The sequence below is a fragment of the Notolabrus celidotus genome, chromosome 9 (assembly GCF_009762535.1).
Source record: "Notolabrus celidotus isolate fNotCel1 chromosome 9, fNotCel1.pri, whole genome shotgun sequence".
Classification (NCBI taxonomy): domain Eukaryota; kingdom Metazoa; phylum Chordata; class Actinopteri; order Labriformes; family Labridae; genus Notolabrus; species Notolabrus celidotus.
In genome coordinates, this window is record NC_048280.1 from 37,326,775 (window position 1) to 37,345,942 (window position 19,168).

The 19,168-nt window shown below is 45.5% G+C and overlaps 1 protein-coding gene across 2 annotated transcripts in view; it reads left to right on the plus strand.

Annotated features, from left to right (window-relative positions):
- Nucleotides 1-12,964, plus strand: part of ppm1f (protein phosphatase, Mg2+/Mn2+ dependent, 1F) — a 23,436-nt gene extending 10,472 nt beyond the window's left edge. For both annotated transcript variants that reach the window (XM_034692674.1, XM_034692673.1), the window contains 6 exons: nt 1,627-1,835; nt 1,937-2,125; nt 2,448-2,591; nt 7,740-7,833; nt 8,278-8,837; nt 10,863-12,964. In XM_034692674.1, coding sequence (XP_034548565.1) covers nt 1,627-1,835; nt 1,937-2,125; nt 2,448-2,591; nt 7,740-7,833; nt 8,278-8,672 — 1,031 coding nt within the window. In that variant the 3' untranslated portion in view covers nt 8,673-8,837; nt 10,863-12,964. The remainder of the gene's footprint in view (nt 1-1,626; nt 1,836-1,936; nt 2,126-2,447; nt 2,592-7,739; nt 7,834-8,277; nt 8,838-10,862) is intronic.
- The last annotated feature ends 6,204 nt before the right edge of the window (nt 12,965-19,168 follow it).

The window sequence follows — 19,168 nt, forward strand, 5'->3', positions numbered from 1 at the left end:
TACAGAGTCATGTCTGTTTTTAATGCAGTGACTTCCACTACAGAGTCATGTCTGTTTTTATGCAGTGACTTCCACTACAGAGTCATGTCTGTTTTTAATGCAGTGACTTCCACTACAGAGTCATGTCTGTTTTTAATGCAGTGACTTCCACTACAGAGTCATGTCTGTTTTTAATGCAGTGACTTCCACTACAGAGTCATGTCTGTTTTTAATGCAGTGACTTCCACTACACATGCATGCCGTTCAATCATCTTCTGTAGCTTTGGCTGATTTGCTGTATCATACATTAAACCTGAAGGGCGGGTGTTCCAGGGCCCGTATGCACATCCAGCCATTAGCAATGAAAACGGGCTGTTTGTACTAATGGTGAAAAAGAGATGGATTAGCGGTCTGCATGAGCCAGGTTAACGCCCCAACAAAGCATTACATTTACTGGAGGTAGACCCCACCATTACAGGTGCTAACAGCAGGATTACCTCACCTGTTAGGCTGTTCAAAGGATGGAGGACATCGTGCTTATTATGTGTTACCGTTTAAGACCAAATATGTGAAGACAACAGATATTTAGGGATCAAACAAATCCTTTGGAAAAGTATGACGATGTGAAATATACAGCAGATTTAGATTTAGGAGACACAACATAATTCTTAGGTAACCTACCAGCAACACCATGAAGTGAATCCTTACCAAACAACTCTGTTAACAAGTCCTCATCCTTCAATGGGGGGACAGGTGGTCTTCCACCTGGACCACGCTGGTGGCGGTGCTTGTTGCTCAAAGCCGCTTTCATGTTGCTGATTTTATTTTGTAGGTCTTCTACTGAGCGCTCAGAAACACCACACGCATTGACCCGGTTCAAGATCTTCAGCTAAACTTTCCCTTTCTCCTTGTTTGTTCTCTTTGAGGATTGACTTGCTGATAACAGCTGTTTGTTTATTCTAGATTCTTCTAATCAAATGTTCATTTCTTCTTCACCTGAAACATTGTTTCTTCTTGATCCTCTCTCAGTCACAGCAGTACCACTCACCATGTTTATTGTTGTTTATGTGTAGTAGGCATGCACAGTTTGAATTTGTTGGATCAGGGTTTTTCAGGAGCTTCTGGACTTAGGACGTTTTGCACCAGCCTCGCTTTCATGGCGCAATTAGCTTATCGGCCAATTATTTGCAGTCGTGCATGCGGCTAACGCTAAGGCCAAATGGGCCGTTCCATAACGGTATGTTAAGACTAACGGTCCCGTTTGTGTAATGGCTGGATGTGCATACGGGCCCAAGTCCAGAGCCTAGGTTGAGTTTGATCTGGAGGTTGTTTTTGTCTGAAAGTCTTCTTTAGCTCCTGTTGGTCTCCATGTTGGTCTGCCCCTGTACCTGCTGAATACTCTGCTTTGTTCCCCAGCTCCTCTCTGACTGTGTAAGTTTGATGTTTTCTGCTGTGCAGGTTGGAGGAGTGTTTTGTAGAAGCTCTTTGAGTGTACCAAAACAGTAAATGTGATGTTTTTCTCATCAACCAGTTAAAAAGGACTGAACAGAGTGTAACTGGTGATAATTCAGGCTCTTTTTATTAAACTCTGTTGATCTTCTCTCCTCTTCAGTCCTATGATGTGTCCTCTGTCTTCTTCCACGTCAGTGCTGCAGTCTGAAGCAGTCGAGCGTCTCTTCCTCAACGAGCTGATAAATGTGGCGCTGACATGGCATCAAAAGCTCCCAAAGCTCGCCCCCTCTCCCTCCACCTCACCGTACCTCCACTGCTCCGTCCATGCCATCAAGAACACCAGGAGGAAGATGGAGGACAAACACCTGGCCCTCGCTGAGTTCAACCAGCTCTTTGGTATCCAGGTAGGACAGCACACACGGCCTGTCACCACACACGGCTACCTTCAGAGTGAATGATGCTCACCTAACACCTCTCCTCTGTCTGTCTCTGTGCTCTGGTCCAGGACGGAGTGAGGCGTGCGTACTACGCTGTGTTTGATGGCCACGGAGGGCTGGACGCCGCCGTCTTCTCTGCCACACACCTTCATGTTTCTCTGAGCAAGCAGGAGACCCTGCAGAGCGACGCGGCGGAAGCCTTTAAAGGAGCCTTCACGCACATAGACCACATGTTCAGAGGCAGAGCCAAGAGAGAGGTACGTTACACCCCCTGAGGGAAGACGTTAAAGGTTCAGTCCTCACCTTTTATCCCAAAAGACTAATAAATAAGAACAAGTCTTTTTAATGTGTACTGTTCTGTTTGAACTGTTCCCTGTGTGTGTGTGTGTGTGTGTGTGTGTGTGTGTGTGTGTGTGTGTGTGTGTGTGTGTGTGTGTGTGTGTGTGTGTGTGTGTGTGTGTGTGTGTGTGTGTGTGTGTGTGTGTGTGTGTGTGTGTGTGTGTGTGTGTGTGTGTGTGTGTGTGTGTGTGTGTCTGTGTGTGTGTGTCTGTGTGTCTGTGTCTCTGTCTCTGTGGTCAGCGTCTGCGGAGTGGCTCTACAGGTGTGGCGGTGCTGATCCAGGGTCAGGAGCTGACGGTGGCCTGGCTAGGAGACTCTCAAGTGATCCTTGTCAGAGAGGGACAGACTGTAACCCTGATGGACCCTCATAAACCGGACAGAGAGGTGAGGATGACACACACACACACACACACACACACACACACACACACACACACACACACACACACACACACATATATGAACCGTAGGCTGTATTAATGATGGACGTAGTACCTGTGATGTCACCCATGTGTTTCTGAAGCGGTGTTTCGAAGCCGATCGTCGGTGGCGGCCATATTGGAAATGTTGAACTCACTGTGGGGGCCTGGTCCGCGGCTGCCCTCGGGGCCGGGTTTCCCGGGGTTCCCTCGCGGTCCTCTTGGGGGGGTGGGGTGGTGCGCAGCTGGGGGGGTGTTACTACGGCAGATCATTGGGGTGTCCCTCCATGCCCCCGAGGCCTGGTCCATCAGTCGCAGGGCGTGGGTGGGGGGCGTGGCGGGGGGGAGTGGTCAGGCCGTCTGGGGGGGGCAGGGGGGATTGGCCCTGCCGCCTCCCCCCGCTCCGGCGCGCCGGTTGGCGGGCTCTGGTCCTGGTCCTGCCCGTCTGCCTGGCTGTCTGCTCCTGGTGCCGGGCCCCCTCGGCCCTGGTGGCTCCTTTGGCTCCGTCTTGGGGGGCTGTGGGGGCGGTGTTGTGGGGGTGTCCCTTGGGGGGGCTGCGGGATCTCTCCCCCCTCGCCCTCCTTTCCTCCTACTGGGTGACCTGGGGGTCGCCCTGGGTGCTCCGGCGGTACCTGCTTGCTTCCGGTCTGGGTCCTTGGCTCGTCCCCTGGCCTGGGTCTCCCGCGGCGGGTTGGGTCCTTCGATCTGACTGCTCTCGCGGCCCGGGTGCCGGGCCGTACCGCTCGGCTGGTCTGACCCAAGTGGTTTCATCTGCACCAGTGGTGGTCTTGTTACACAAATAGAACACAGCACGGCGGCAACCCTCTGCGACCCAAGCTTCAGTAATGATTGTGGACACTAAGGGTTGCTTAATCATTAGTATCACTCCACGGATTATTATTTTTTTTTTTTTTTTGGCATCATGGTGAGATGGTCCCTCTCCATCTAAGTGTGTTAGGTCTCTCTCTCCTTCTCTCTACCTGTCCCTTTGTATATCCTTATGTAATCTTTCTTTCACTTTCTCTTATTTATTTTTTTATTTTTTTATTTGGCCCACCTAGGTGTGCACGCCCTCTTTTACAGAACATGATATTAGCTGCCAATAAAAGATAGGCCAGAGTTCTAAGAGGGATGGTGATGGTTGCATGCACACAGTCACAAGCACAGAAGAAAAAGGTTTTCTTTCTTTTCTTTTGCTGCAAGAATAAATTGCATGAATATTTGACAGTTTGTGACAAACATGACACAAACCAGAAATATATATGCAGACAAGAAAGAAAGAAAAAGAAGAAAGAAAAAAAAAAAAAAAGGAAATGTTGAACTCAGCATAACTTCTGTCGAGCAAGTGTGACGTAAAGAGGCGGGCTTTGAGCCAGTGTTCCCACCCGTCAATCAAGTCAGCTGTGCCTCTCATAATGGAAAACTCGTAATCTAAATATCTTCTAAATTACCGCGTTATGAAAGAATCCACCCCCCGTACAGTGTGTGCTGATCGAGAAATGAGCTATTCAGACTACACTCGTCTTTTGAACCAGGCTGTGAACATGTTTGAGTGTGTATGTGGTTTCTGGTACTTCCGGAGCCAGCCTCAAGTGGACACTCGATGAACTGCAGTTTTTAACACCCCATTGGCTTTAATTCTCACGGCCGGAGGTTGCCGCTTGATATGAACACACTTTTTAGCACTTCTGCTCTTCGGTGCCCTCTAGTGGCTAAGTGAAAGGGGATTCATCTGTTACTGGAGGTGAACCTGTAGCTTTCCAGTGACTGATCTTTGAGAATATTTATTTATTTGTTTGTTTATTTATTTATTTATTTATTTATTAGTTTTTTGTTTATTTCAACAGGGACAGTGTACATCCATTTAGTTGCACCAGAGTTAGCCATGAGCTCATTTACATCTGTAGTCCCTGGGCAGGAGACAGACACATGCCTCTGTTAAATTTAAACAACTACACAATAACACATAACCACTATCAGCAACAGGGATACATTCACATGAACACTATCAACATAATAATAAAATACAAAAAGCTAAGAGCACTACAGTCATGGCCAAAAGTTTTGAGAATGACATAAATCTTACATTTTCACAAAGTCCTCTGCTTCAGGGTTTTTAGGTGTTTTTGTCAGATGTTTCTATGGTATAATGAAATACAATTAGAAGCATTTCATAAGTATCAAAAGCTTTTATTGAGAATTACCCAGAATTCATGCAATAAGTCAATATTTGCAGTGTTGACCCTTCTTTTTCAAGACCTCTGCAATTCTCCCTGGCATGCTGTCAATCAACTTCTGGACCAAATCCTGACTGATGGCAGTCCATTCTTGCATAATCAATGCTTGGAGTTTGTCAGAATTTGTGGGTTTTTGATTGTCCACCCGCCTCTTGAGGATTGACCACAAGTTCTCAATGGGATTAAGATCTGGGGAGTTTCCTGGCCAAGGGCCCAAAATCTTAATGTTTTGTTCCCCGAGCCATTTTGTTATGACTTTTGCTTTATGGCAAGGTGCTCCATCATGCTGGAAAAGGCATTCTTCATCACCAAACTGCCCTTGGATGGTTGGGAGAAGTTGCTCTCGGAGGACGTTCTGGTACCATTCTTTATTCATGGCTGTGTTTTTAGGCAAGATTGTGAGAGAGCCCACTCCCTTGACCGAAAAGCAACCCCACACATGAATGGTCTCAGGATGCTTCACTGTTGGCAAGAGACAGGACTGATGGTAGCTCACCTCGTCTTCTCCGAACAAGCCTTCCTCCAGATGCCCCAAACAATCGGAAAGGGGATTCATCAGAGAAAATGACTTTACCCCAGTCCTCAGCAGTCCAGTCCCTGTACCTTCTGCAGAATATCAGTCTGTCCCTGATGTTTTTACTGGAGAGAAGTGGCTTCTTTGCTGCCCTCCTTGACACCAGGCCTTCCTCCAAAAGTCTTCGCCTCACTGTGCGTGCAGATGCACTCACACCTGCCTGCTGCCATTCCTGAGCAAGCTCTGCACTGGTGGTGGCCCGATCCCGCATCTGTAACACCTTCAGGAGACGGTCCTTGGACTTTCTTGGGCGCCCTGGAGCCTGTTTGACAACAATTGAACCTCTCTCCTTGAAGTTCTTGATAATTGGATAGACGGTTGACTGAGGTGCAATCTTACTCGCTGCTATAAACTTCCCTGTTAGGCCCTTTTTGTGCAATGCAATGATGGCTGCACGTGTTTCCTTGCAGGTAACCATGGCTAACAGATGAGGAACAATGGTGTCATGCACCATCTTCCTTTTAAAGTGTCCAGTCACTCAATCATGACAGATTGATCGCCAGCCTTGTCCTCATCAACACCCACACCTGTGTTAATGTGTGTGACACCTGTGTGTCATTGAAATGATGTTAGCTGGTCCTTTTGCGACAGGGCTGAAATGCAGTGGAAATGTGTTTTTGGTGATAAAGTTCATTTTCAAGGCAAAGAGGGACTTTGCAATTAATTGCAGTTGAGCTGATCACTCCTCATAACATTCTGGAGTATATGCAAATTGCCATTATAAAAACTGAAACAGCAGACTTTGTGAAAATTAATAGTTGTGTCATTCTCAAAACTTTTGGCCATGACTGTACACTATGAAGTTAATTATATTGAAGTGAGATGAGGACATGATTGGGTTGATTTCATCCTCCACTTAAATTCAGAAGAGCTTTGCACTCTGTGATTTTACTCAGTAATGAGCTCCAAGCAGTTGTTGCTCTAATAGAGAGGGCTGATTTGCCAGATTGCAGAAGATCTACGCTGTATGACTGTCCTAGTTGTTCTTCCATTATTTGCACGCAGTGATATAAACTCTTTCAAGCATCAGCAAAACCCACAAAATGTTCAAAAGTTAGGAGGTCTTACTTCTGTATGATATTACAGTAGTGGTAATTTGGCTTCTTGTCCAGTACCTTTAATGTTTGCTTGTACAGTGATTTGATGGGAGCAGGTGTTGTTTTCCCAACTTGTGACGTAGCACAGGGACGCCTTGATGGCGAGGCAGCACAGGAAGTCTTTGCGGTGCAGCTTGTAGAGGTCAAAGGTCAGTTTGGCGATCCCGTTTCTCTTGAATGATGGGCTCATACAGATGTACGTGAATAAAGGAACATGGAAAATAGCGGAGGAGTAGTGCTCACTGGTCACTACATTAGTACAACCTGCTGTCCTGTGTTGCACTGCACGCATTCTTCATGGCATAGATTCAACAAGGAGCTGGACTCTCTCCTCAGAGATGTTGGTCCATACTGACGTGAGAGCATCACGCTGTGCTGCTCAGCCACCATGCCAGTCTGCTGTTCCACCATGTCCCAAAGGGGCTCTGTGGAGGGCTGGGGACTGTGGGGGCTGCTGAGAGCTGAACCTCTGGCTGGTCTCACCTTACTGTGTCGATCAATCGATTAATCTTTATTTGTATAGCACCAAATCACACAAACATTATCTCAAGACTCTTTTACAAACAGAGCAGGTCTAGACCACTCTATGTAAAATTATGAACAGAGACCCAACACCAAGACAGGATAAGACTCAGTCTGACCCCACCTTAATCCACCATGAGCATTGCACCTCACAGTATTTAGCTAGTTACAGCAGAGAGGAAAAACTTCCTTTAACAGGCAGAAACCTCGAGCAGAACCAGACTCATGTTAGACAGACATCATGCCTCAACCGAGTTGGGTCTGGAAAGAGGGATAGAGGAGAATAAGAGAGAGAGGGAGCGGTGATAGTGATGAGACGAGTAGTAGAAGCTGTTGCCGCTGGAGTCCAGCACGTCTGTATCAGCTGGAGTCTGGAACGTCCACAGCAGGAGGACGTCTACGGCAGCTCAGAGGAACCTACGAGACAAGGGAGCTCAGGGACTCCAGAAAGGTCTGTGGTTAGTAACTTTAATGAGACAGGGAGAGTTAAAGTAAGTGATGAGGGGGTTGGGGGGAAGGGGTGAGATAGGATCCCAGTGTGTCAGTTCCCCCGGCAGTCTAAGCCTATAGCAGCATAACCAAGATCTGGTCCAAGCCTGATCCAGCTCTAACTATAAGCTTTATCAAAAAGGAAAGTTTTGGTCAGATGTTGATGTTTTGTCTCTTTGTGGTCGTCTGTCCAGGATGAGAAGCAGAGGATCGAGGACCTCGGTGGCTGTGTCACCTTCATGGGCTGCTGGCGCGTTAACGGCACATACGCCGTGTCCAGAGCTATAGGTGAGTTTACCTCCACCCACAACCATGACTTCATCCTATTTTCAAAAGCACCTGAACACAGAGGAATCTAAACGTCTAGAGGAGCAGAGGGACACTGACCTCAGAGTCTTGATCTGAGTCCTGGAGAGAGACACGGGAGAGTTTGATCCAGTAAATATCTAAATCTCTGTGGAGCTCTTCAGGGTCAGATTGTGGGATAACTTGTGATGACTAACAGAGAGGTGAGGATAGCAGATCCATTGTAGACAGTTATCTAAAGCGACATCATGATATCTGATTAAGAGAGGAATACAGAGTTTCTCTTAAAGGTACAGTGCAGGATTAATGTCATCAGTGCAACCTCGAGGGGTCACAAAGTGGGTCAGATTGGAAGGATTCTGGTAGGTTGAATAAACATAAGGACAAAGAAAGACTGCTGTCCCCTCCCCCTTGTCCCCCCTGCAGGAGACTTTGACCAGAAGCCCTACGTCTCCGGGGACGCCGACTGCTCCACAACCCAGCTCCTCGGGGACGAAGACTACCTGCTGCTGGCCTGTGACGGCTTCTTTGATGCAGTGTCCCCTTCAGAAGTCCCGGACCTGGTCCTGGATGCTCTGAAGCGGCCTGATGAGCCCGAGGAGGGCGGAGCAGACCCTCCGCTGGATCAGTCTGACGACGCTGTTGGACTGAGAGTAGCTCAGAGGTTAGTCAGCCACGCTAAGGCGGCCGGGTCGAGCGATAACATCACCGTGATGCTGGTGTTCCTGCGTCCGCCACTCCAGCTGCTCGCTCGAGACTCCACCGCAGGAAGAGCGGGAACCACGCAGGACTCCACCTCCCATGATGCACCACCGCAGTGAAGGGAGAGGTCTGCAGCACTAACACCACTGTGCCAAGCTACTGACGCGTTTCTCACCTGTTCTAATGTCCCCAGGTGCTGTAAGACATCCTGCAGACGGCTACAGCTCAAGCTAAACACAAACACAACGCAGCAGACCTGACTCCTTTAGAAGGTCTGCAACAAGGTTTGGGATTTCACTGACCCCCTCAAACATTTCCCCTCCAACCAGTCAAACACAGGCTGTGTGTGCAGAAACAGATGCAGAGTTTAACCGTTCAGGTCCAGTATTACACTCGCTTCCACATCATTGCTTTAAAACATGTTCCTACCTGGTGGTCAGCCTGTCGCTGCTTTAGAGCAGGGGGTCCCAAAACTCTCAGCCTGAGGTCCCCGAGACCGACAACCCCCCCACCGCCCCCTCAAGGTGGTTAAATGTTCCTCGTGTTACTGTGCTGCTGCCTCTGATGTCGTTGTTCATCCCGCATGCTCACCTCAGAGGTGAAAACAGATCATACCTTTGATTTAAAGCCACTGTTTCCCTTTATCTCTTTATAATGATGGATAAATATTTAACTTTATCCCCCACTCTGTGAACCCACACCCCCTAAAACTCATGGACACGCTGCTCACCCCATGTCAGTTTCAGACTCTGGGGTTGCGTTCACTGTACGTGGGAAATAAGAGAATTTTAGAAGAGTTTTTGGCTTATTGGCTCTAATCATTTATTTATGTATCAGTTGTCCTCCTCTGATTGGTCACGTCCCTCTCAGAGTTAAGGCTGATTTCTACTTCTGCGTCTCCCCTACACAGCAGGGGCTGACGCGGACATGAGCACCTCATACTTAAAGTTATATTTTTTTGGCCTTTTTGCCTTTATTTGATAGGATAGTGAAGAGAGACAGGAAATGTGGGGAGCAGAGAGCGGGGGAAGACATGCAGGAAATGGTCGACCAGCCGGGAATCGAACCGGCAACCCCTGCGACGAGGACTATAGCCTCTATATGTGGGGCGCTTAGACCGCTAGGCCACCAGCACCCCGAGCACCTCATACTTGTGCGTCGATGTGTCCGTGTCATGCAGCAGTACACCCCGAAACACTTGAGTGCAGCGTGGTCTCTCTGATAGCCGGTCGCCTGCTCCCGGCACTGCTATGATCTGTTTCCTTTTCCACAGAGATTCAGAGCGTGTTCTGTTAATCTACAGCTGATACATGTTGCTGTTTATCATACAGACATGATTACATGAAGAATAGAGAGGAGGAGATGAAATACACGGACCCCCTGCGCCTTTAGGGTGGCGGGGGACATGGACCTGTTAAAACTGGACCTGGTTCTGGCTGAGGCTGTGTTCCAACTATAGGAGATCCCACTCCTAAGCCTCCCTGGGAAGGTCTACTCCAGGGTGCTGGAGAGCAGAGCTCCTGTACCTACGCAGAGGCTTACGCACGTAGCTGACGGGCACCTCCTCTAAAATGTAACTACCTGTAGAATCAACGCCGACTGCAAGCCCTGTGATTGGTCCACTTGGCGGCTTGTATTACCCGCATTTACAGCACTTTCAGGATCCGCTCATCATCCGTGTATTTCATCTCCTCCTTCTATTCTTCATGTAATCATGTCTGTATGATAAACAGTAACATGTATCAGCTGTAGATTGGAGAATTGCTGCGTGACACGGACACATCGACGCACAAGTATGTGGTAATCATGTCGGCGTCAGCCCCTGCTGTGTAGGGGAGACACAGAAGTATAAATCAGCCTTAAATCAGGCCTAATGACTAAATTCAAAAACAGATGGACTCAAAGTTGAAGACATTACTTTAACGGTGAAGTAAAAACATTAGCATGCTAATATAATAATCATTTAGCATCTTTCTTTGAGGTAACGTTCCACAAGATGAACGGGACTCCTTCCCATGGATAACACGCTCGCAGTAGATTCTGAGTCGTAGCTCAAACGTATCAAAGTTCAGTTCTGCTCAGCTTCACGCCTCTGCTAAAGTTATCTGTTCCCTCTTTGTAAAGTCAAAGTGTGTGTCATCTGGCCTTTTTATAAACTCTGAACACATATCAACACAAACACATGAGCTGAGACAAGTAGAGAGTGTAGCTTTCATAAAACAGGTCCATATAAGGACCACATCCTCAGACCAGTCTGTTACTTTAAACCTTCTTCATCCTCCATGTTACTATTTATTCTCAAACTCCAGGTGTCCTCCACGTCTGCTCTGTGCACCGTCAGTATTAAAGACACTTCATCATCAGCTCTGACTCTTCTCCTCAGAGGCCTAAAGGTGTGTCCTGTTGTCTTTTACATGTCTCAGGGTTCATGTCTTTGTCCCTGACAGGCTCAGGTTGTTATTGGAAGAGTCTGAGAGAGAGGATCTCTACAGAGAGAGAGAGAGAGAGAGAGAGAGAGAGAGCTTTATGAGGAAGAGGAAGATGATTTTAACCACACAGCTGTTACATCGCTCCCTTCAGACCCACCAGAACACCTCACTGACTCTTTCGTCTTCATCACTTACTGACTTTGTGTCGTTAACGAAGGACTGCAACACTCAGAGGTTTTAAAGGTGCAGTGACGTCTCAGTGATCTTCACATCTTTGCCGCCATCGTTCATGAACATGACGAACGTCATGAATGTTTTTGGTTTGAGGTCTAAAGAAACTGAGAGCATCTCTCACTCAGAAGAGTTCATTTGTAAAAACAGATAACTCACTTTTTAAAAATGTTCAAAATGTTTCAAAAAACATCTTTTTTTTACTATTACTAGCTTTAGGTATTATCAATCAACTGAAGTCAAATTACATTTCTAATTAGATGTATCTTAAAAAATTCACTTTATTAAAAATGTATATTAAAAAGAAATATGTTTGTTTTTTTAAGTTATAATTTTGGGCTATTTCGCCTTTATTGACAGGACAGCTGAAGAGAGACAGGAAGTGTAGGGAGTAGAGAGAGGGGGAAGACATGAAGGGAATAGTGTACCGGCCTCGATATGTGGGGCGCTTAGACCCCTAGGCCACCAGCGCCCCAGAAATGTTTTTTTGTTTTTTTTAATAAAACCAGAGTTATCTGTTTTTGCAAATGAACTCTTCACTGAACAAGTCACTGATGTTACCTCAGGGTTTGACTCCAGGTCATTTACCCACAATGCTGAGTGTAGACCCTGCACAGACTGGAGGACGCAGCGGTAAAGAGTTCCTGTCCACAGACTTCCTGCTGCGCTGCGTTTGTTTCCTCTGAAAGCCCGACTCACTCCGCTGCTCCTCTGACTCTGATTCAGACTCCAGCTCATGGTTTCAGAACTGTCCTCCAACGTGACATCACTCACTCATCATGTGTTACCTGTACCTGGGCGCGTGTGCTGGGTCCTGATCCTGCAGATGCTGCATCAGGTTTGATGTGTTTGATGTTTAGCAGAGAGCTGATCTGATGTCTTCCTTGGTGACACTGACACACTGACCACTCTGTGTCTCCTGATGACTGCGGCACATTGCATTGGTGCACCACAGGTGTGTCTTTGTTTGGTTCTGTGCAGGTTGAATCAAATGTAACGTTCCCCTCTTTGAGAGTGAGGACAGAAACACTCTGCATAGTGAGGCAGGTGACGGTTTAAGGCGAGGTTAATAGTGAAACCAGTCAGTGGCTGCACCCTGGGTCCAACGTTATGTTTACTCTGTTAATACAGTAACAGTAGTGATGAAGGCAGTGGTAGAACAATAACTCCCATGCAATGTGAGGTAGATGAAGGGGCTTTGAGGGGAGCGATCACACAGCTGTGAATGTTTCAGTCCTTCAGACCCTCACGAGTCAAACTAGAGCTCTGGTTCTCAAACAGCAGACTGAACCTCAGACTGAACTCTCCTCAGACTCAGTCCTTCCTCTCCTCTCCTTCAGTTTCAAAGTGCCTACCAGCCTACACCATCTGTAAGCAGTCCATTTCTGATGCCAAGCAGTATACCTGTTAAAGTGTTCTCACTGCAGGAAGCCTGAGGAGGGAGTCAGTGAGTCTGAAGCTGTGCTTTATCCAGGAGGAACACACACACAGAGCGTCAGGGTCTCTGTGTCGTCGTGCCAAAGCTTCCCCTGCCGAGCTGAGGGAGCATGAATGTGGATCACATGATTAACAGTATTACTGATGTTTTTATATTCTTCATTAACACTTCATGCCTTTTTTAATGCTGTCAGTATTTCATCTGTAATGAAGATGTCATGTTCTGTATCACTGTGCTTTTATAATAATGTATTAACGTTATGTTTCTCACTTTAAGATGTTTCTGAATAAAACAAACTGACTTCCTGCAGCGAGGTGGGCGACATGTTTTATTTCTATTTTATTTTTTGCAACAGACGAGAAGCAAGAACACAAAACATGTAAACACGACATGAAATACACTGAAGTAATCAATCAATCATTATTTGTATAGCACCAAATCACAACAAACGTTATCTCAAGACTCTTTTACAAACAGAGCAGGTCTAGACCACTCTATGTCAAATTATGAACAGAGACCCAACACCAAGACAGGATAAGACTCAGTCTGACCCCACCTTAATCCACCATGAGCATTGCACCTCGCAGTATTTAGCTAGTTACAGCGGAGAGGACAAACTTCCTTTAACAGGCAGAAACCTCCTAAGTCCCTCGGCTCACCCAAAGCTCAGCGGGACCTTGTTTTTGTTTTTGTGTTTTTTGTCTTTTCTTCCCTGATTTGTTGGGCTCCTGTATCTCCAACCATCATAGCATGATTGAGCTAGGTGTTTTATTTTATATACAGTCTGACAGTCTGAGAGAGATTATTTCAAAATGTAGGTTTCTACAGCTTTAACAGGCTATTTTATAACCTGAGGTGAAAAGAGTTAGACATTGAATATTGAATTTAACCTTCATTAATACAATCCAATGAAAAGTAAGAAAGTCTCAATCCCGAGTTTCATATTCAGTTTGATTTGTGATTCAACATCTAATTGAAAAAATCAAACATTTTACTAAAAATCAAACAAAGTATTCATCATCAGATTATCAGATTAACAGGACTGTGTGTCCTATATGTCCTCTGTTATGGTGTCATCTCAGTCTGATCCTGGCTGGTTTGATAAGTGTTACATGATCTTTGTTTTCCCTTCAGCCCATGAGTGGGCTTGTTGGACCACCGCTTGGTTTAACAGATCTCTCCACCCTCTCCATAATTCTCTTGGTGATTAAATGTTTTTTATACCTCCATTTTATTTTAATACCATCATTTATTATTTTTTTGTGTTTTCAGAAGAGTAATAATAATGTTTGCCTTATGTTTTATACTTCAATAGAGCATGCCCGGGTGCGCCCCTTATACAGAGACTATAGTCATCATTGTAGGAGTAGCAGGTTGGACTCCCGACTTCAGCCATTTGCTGCATGTCTTCTCCTGCTCTCTGCTCGCAGCACTTCCTGTCTCTCATCAGCTGTCCTATAACTTTAAAGGAAAGAACAAAAAACCTCATGACTATCTGAATGTTAATTAGGCATCAGTGAATGTTTCTGAGGGGAATTGTAGTTCATCTTCAGTTTTCTTCCATCACATCTGATTGGTGAATCAAGAGCAATGTATTGCAGAACTCTGTAAGTCACCATGAGAGCACAGCTAATGTTCTTCCACTTCTTCAGGTTTCACTTACGTTTGAGATTTATGGACGAGAGTAAAAGAGATGAGAACAGCTCATTCACAGATCAGCAATGACACATGTTGATGCAGGGTCTCTTTCTCAGCGGGCACGAACAGTGGCTATCAAAAGTCTACACACCCCTGTTAAAATGGAAAAAAAAAATAAGACCAAGATAAATCATGTCAGAACTTTTTCCACCTTTAATGTGACCTATAACATGAACAATTCAACTGAACAAAAAATAGAAATCTTTTAGGAGGAATAATAAAAAATAAAAACATAAAATAATGTGGTTGCATAATTGTACACACCCTCTTATTACTGGAGTGATGATTAGGGGTCAAGGTAAGGAGGGATGAGTAGGGGTTGAGGTAAGGAGGGACGATTAGGGGTCGAGGTAAGGAGGAATGAGTAGGAGTCGAGGTAAGGAGGGATGAGTAGGGGACCTTCTGCTCTGTGAAATTTTATTTAAACCTACCGTATGACATGTTTTCATTTTCATCAAACCAACACTTTTAATGGTTAAATCTGCTTTCTTTTGTTGCAGGTGACTCCATGACCTACCATCATGGCCGTCCATTCTCCACGTGTGACCACGATAACGACATAGCTGTCACCAACTGTGCCCTGTCCTATAAGGGAGCCTTCTGGTATAAAAACTGCCACCGTGTCAACCTCATGGGAAGATATGGAGACAACAGTCACAGCAAGGTACAGTGCATATGGCACAATTCATGGAGCAGTTACAGTATGTCCTAAAAAGAGAGGGACTCTAGATTAGCAGTTATCCATCCAACCCTAGATTCGATTTGAATCCAAATTTTTTGGTTCCTGACACGATTCTCCATCAGAAAACTGGATTGAACTCTAAATTTAAATGAACTATTATTTTATTTCAATTCTCAGATATGGACAGTTGTAATATATATTGTTCCTCTTATATATCTTTGTAAAGAAAGTATTGTTCTCATTCAATGGTTTTTATTTATCTTAATTATTTCCAACATTGTAGATTAATACTGAAGACATCAAAACTATGAAATAATCTGGATTACAACAGTAGTCAAATAGGGTTATCCATTGTGAACTAACCCTACCTCTGAACAACACAACTGATGGTCTCAAACACATTAAGAAGGCAAGTCATTCTACAAATGAACTCTTGACAAGGCTCATGTTCATTAGAAACCAATACCAATATAAAACATATTCTGCTTTGTGTTCAGAATTAACCAATCGCATTCAAACTCATGACAAACAGTAGTCAGTATCCACCTGTCATAATTTAAAGTGACTTTGATTAATCCCAATAAAGATCAGCTGTTCTAGGAGGATTTTCATGACATGTCCTCAGTTCATCTTACAGCAAAAGCCATGGTCCACAGAGAGCTTCCAAAGCAGCAGAGGGATCTCATTGTTGAAAGGTATCAGTCAGGAGAAGGGTACAAACATGTTCCAAGGCATTAGATCTACCATGGACCACAGTGAAGACCGTCATCATCAAGTGGAGAAAATATGGAACAACAGTGACATTACCAAGTGTAACCACGGTCAACTGCACCTTACTGCAGCTGGATGGTTCAATAAACTCTGCGTTGTGTTTTCAAAGGATGAAGGAGGTTTGATAGAGTATCCAGACCAACACTTTATATCTGAACAGGAAAGGACATAACAAATGCTGGTCAGTTGCACAGTGGCTCGTTCGGTGTTTCATACACCACACTACAAAGAACAATGACAAGGTTAGCTACTAGCTTGCTAGCTTAATTATAAATGTACACGGTGCAGCGTTCTGACACCTCCGGCAGGTCTACACACACTGGCACAGCACTAGAGCTGCACAGTAAATATATACCTTGGAGAGGGGGCGCTCTAGAGCCACAAGTACATGTATCAAACTATTACACACTAAAGCAAGTGGGAGAATATGCAACACAATACCCGTTACACAAGAACTGGACATCCCTCCAAAACTGATGAAAAGACCAGAAGAAAACTGTTCAGGGAGACTTCCTAAAGGCCTACAGCAACATTAAAGGAGCTGCAGGGATTTCTGACTAGTACTGTCTGTGTACTACATGTGACAACATCTCTCCTATTCTTCATATGTTTCAGATATGGGTAGGGTGGCAAGATGGAAGACTTTTCTTATGAACAAGAACATCCAAGCCCGGCAAAATGTTTCAAAAACACACATGAAGTCTCCCAAAAGCATCAAATGTTTTATGTAGCTTTAGTGAAAGTTCAGACAGGATGACTATAAAAGCATTCACAGCAGTAGTTTAACTCTCCTCTCCTCGTTCAGTAGCTCACCCGCTTCCAGCTGCACGCTCCGGAGCTGTCAGTGGCTAATCAGCGGCGGCTGTCATCCAATAGCTCAGGGGCACGCCCTTATCGTCAGCCTATCAACTTTCTGCTGTCTTTTTAAATGTGTCTCTCTCTCCTGCTCCTTCTTGTATTGATGGTTTTCACCCCTCCACCTCCCTATCTCCACCTGGTCTCTGCAAGTCTTCAATTCCTAGGATTCATCAGCCACCACCACCAGAGTCTGGACTCTAGGGGGATTTCTTCTGCTGCCAAATTCATGCACCCTACGCTCATAAATGTATCCCCATACAGTCCTTACACCAAAGATCTCTGTCATGTTTCATTATTCATTCAGTTGTAATAAATAACCTTTAATATTCAAATTGTATCTCTCCTGATTGAAATGGTCTGATGAAACCAAGGTTGAACTTTTTGGCCATAATTCCAAAAGGTATGTTTGTCTTAAAAACAACACTGCACATCACATAAAGAACACCAGACCCACAGAGAAGCATGGTGGGGGCAGCATCATGCTTTGGGCCTGTTTTTCTTCAGGTGGAACCCGGGCCTTAGTCAAGGTGGAGGGAAGTATGAACAGTTCCAAACACCAGTCAGTTTAACACAAAACCTCCAGACCTCCGTTAGAAAGATGAAGATGAAGAGGAATTTCACCTTTCAATACAACAACAAACCAAAGCATACATCCAAATCAACAAAAACATGGCTTCACCAGAAGAAGATTCAAGTTTTGGAATGGCCCAGCCAGAGTCCAGACCTGAGTCCAGTTGAATATCTGTGGGGTGGTCTGAAGAGGGCTGTGCACAGGAGGTGACCTCACAATTTACAAATTGGTGCAATAATTCTTTTCTGAGGATAAATTCTGGGAAGACAAAGGAGCTCGTCATTGATTTTAAGAAGACCCCCACTGCCTTTCCCCTTGTTTTTATTGATGATGTGGAAGTGGACATTGTGAACAAGCACAAATATCTTGGCACTTTTATCGACGACAAACTGACATTTGAGCATCAGGTCGACGCTGTCTGTAAAAAAGCCCACCAAAGAATGTACTTTTATCAGAAGCTCAGGGGTTTTAATGTCGACACGACTTTTATGAAGATGTTTTATTCTTGTTTTATTGAATCGCTTTTAACCTTTTCAATGGTGTCTTGGTACGGGTCAACGAGTCTAAAAAACAAAAACAGACTGCAGGCCATAGTCAAGATATGCAGCAGGGTTGCGGGCACACCCCTGCCTGACATGTCAAGCCTCCACCGAGCCAGGACCCTCAGCAAGGCCTGGTCCATCGTGGCTGACCCATACCATCCTCTTTTTCTTGAATTTCGCCGGCTTCCCTCAGGCCGAAGATTCGCGATGCCGAATAGCAGGACGAATAGGAAGAGGAACTCTTTTGTACCGACAGCAGCTAGTCTGCTTAACAATGCTGCATAACTGTTGTTTCCAGTTGTAACTGTTATTGTTGTTACCGTTTTGAATGTTTTGACGTTGGTGTTGTACTGTTTTGTTTGTTTGTGTCACCGCTGACTGAAAGACAAATTGCCCCCCGGGGATAATAAAGAAACCTTGAACCTTGAACCTATCTTTTTTTTTTTTTTTTTTTTTTCTGGAGGAAAACGACTGAGATCGCTGAGCCAGGAGGAGTCTTCATCGCCGCCACCTTCACCCCCCCAAGAGGAGCGTCCTCCAGTGCCGCCAACTTCAACCCCCCAACGAGAGGAGCGTCCTAGATTGCGGCCATCTTCACCCCCCCAACAAGAGGAGTGGCCTCCACTGCGGCCATCTTCCACCCCCCAACAAGAGGAGTGGCCTCCACTGCGGCCATCTTCACCACCCCAACAAGAGGAGTGGCCTCCACTGCGGCCATCTTCCACCCCCCAACAAGAGGAGTGGCCTCCACTCCCAACTATTCTTCACCACCCCAAACACCAGCCAACTCCCCACCCTCTCCAGTCACTCTCTCTCCCTCCTCCCCCCTCCTGGATTTTACGGATGAGATGAAAAAGCTTGTCAATGTTGGAATCAAGCTTACACCCCGTCCAAATCCCATATTCTCTCCCCTAAATCTACCCCATCGCCCAGCCCCCAGCCCACCACCGTGCCCGAAACCACCATCACAGAAACTTCACAAAGCCCCTTCACCTCCTCAGAATCATCATCATCATAACAATTCTAACTGATATGGGCCGGGTCCAGGCTTCAAAGCTGATATCATTAATGTTTTCAACCAGGAAAAGCCGGGGCCCTGTGGAATTCAGGTAGCCTCCTCAATTCCTCTGTTGAACCTTGAACCTATCTTTTTTTTTTTTTTTTTTTTTTTTTTTTTTTTTTTTTGAACAGGCATAGTTAGACAGCACAGCTCAGTGAAACAGAAACAATAGGTCATCTATACATCTTAGTTATAATAGTGGAAATACAGTCAGTTCATACAGTAATGGCTTATTAATCCCTCAATGCTACGTACACAGTCCATTTTTCCCAGTAATGCAAACATTTTTCTGCTCTAAGGTGTAGTGAGTAGGTCATTCTTTCCATATGTTCAAT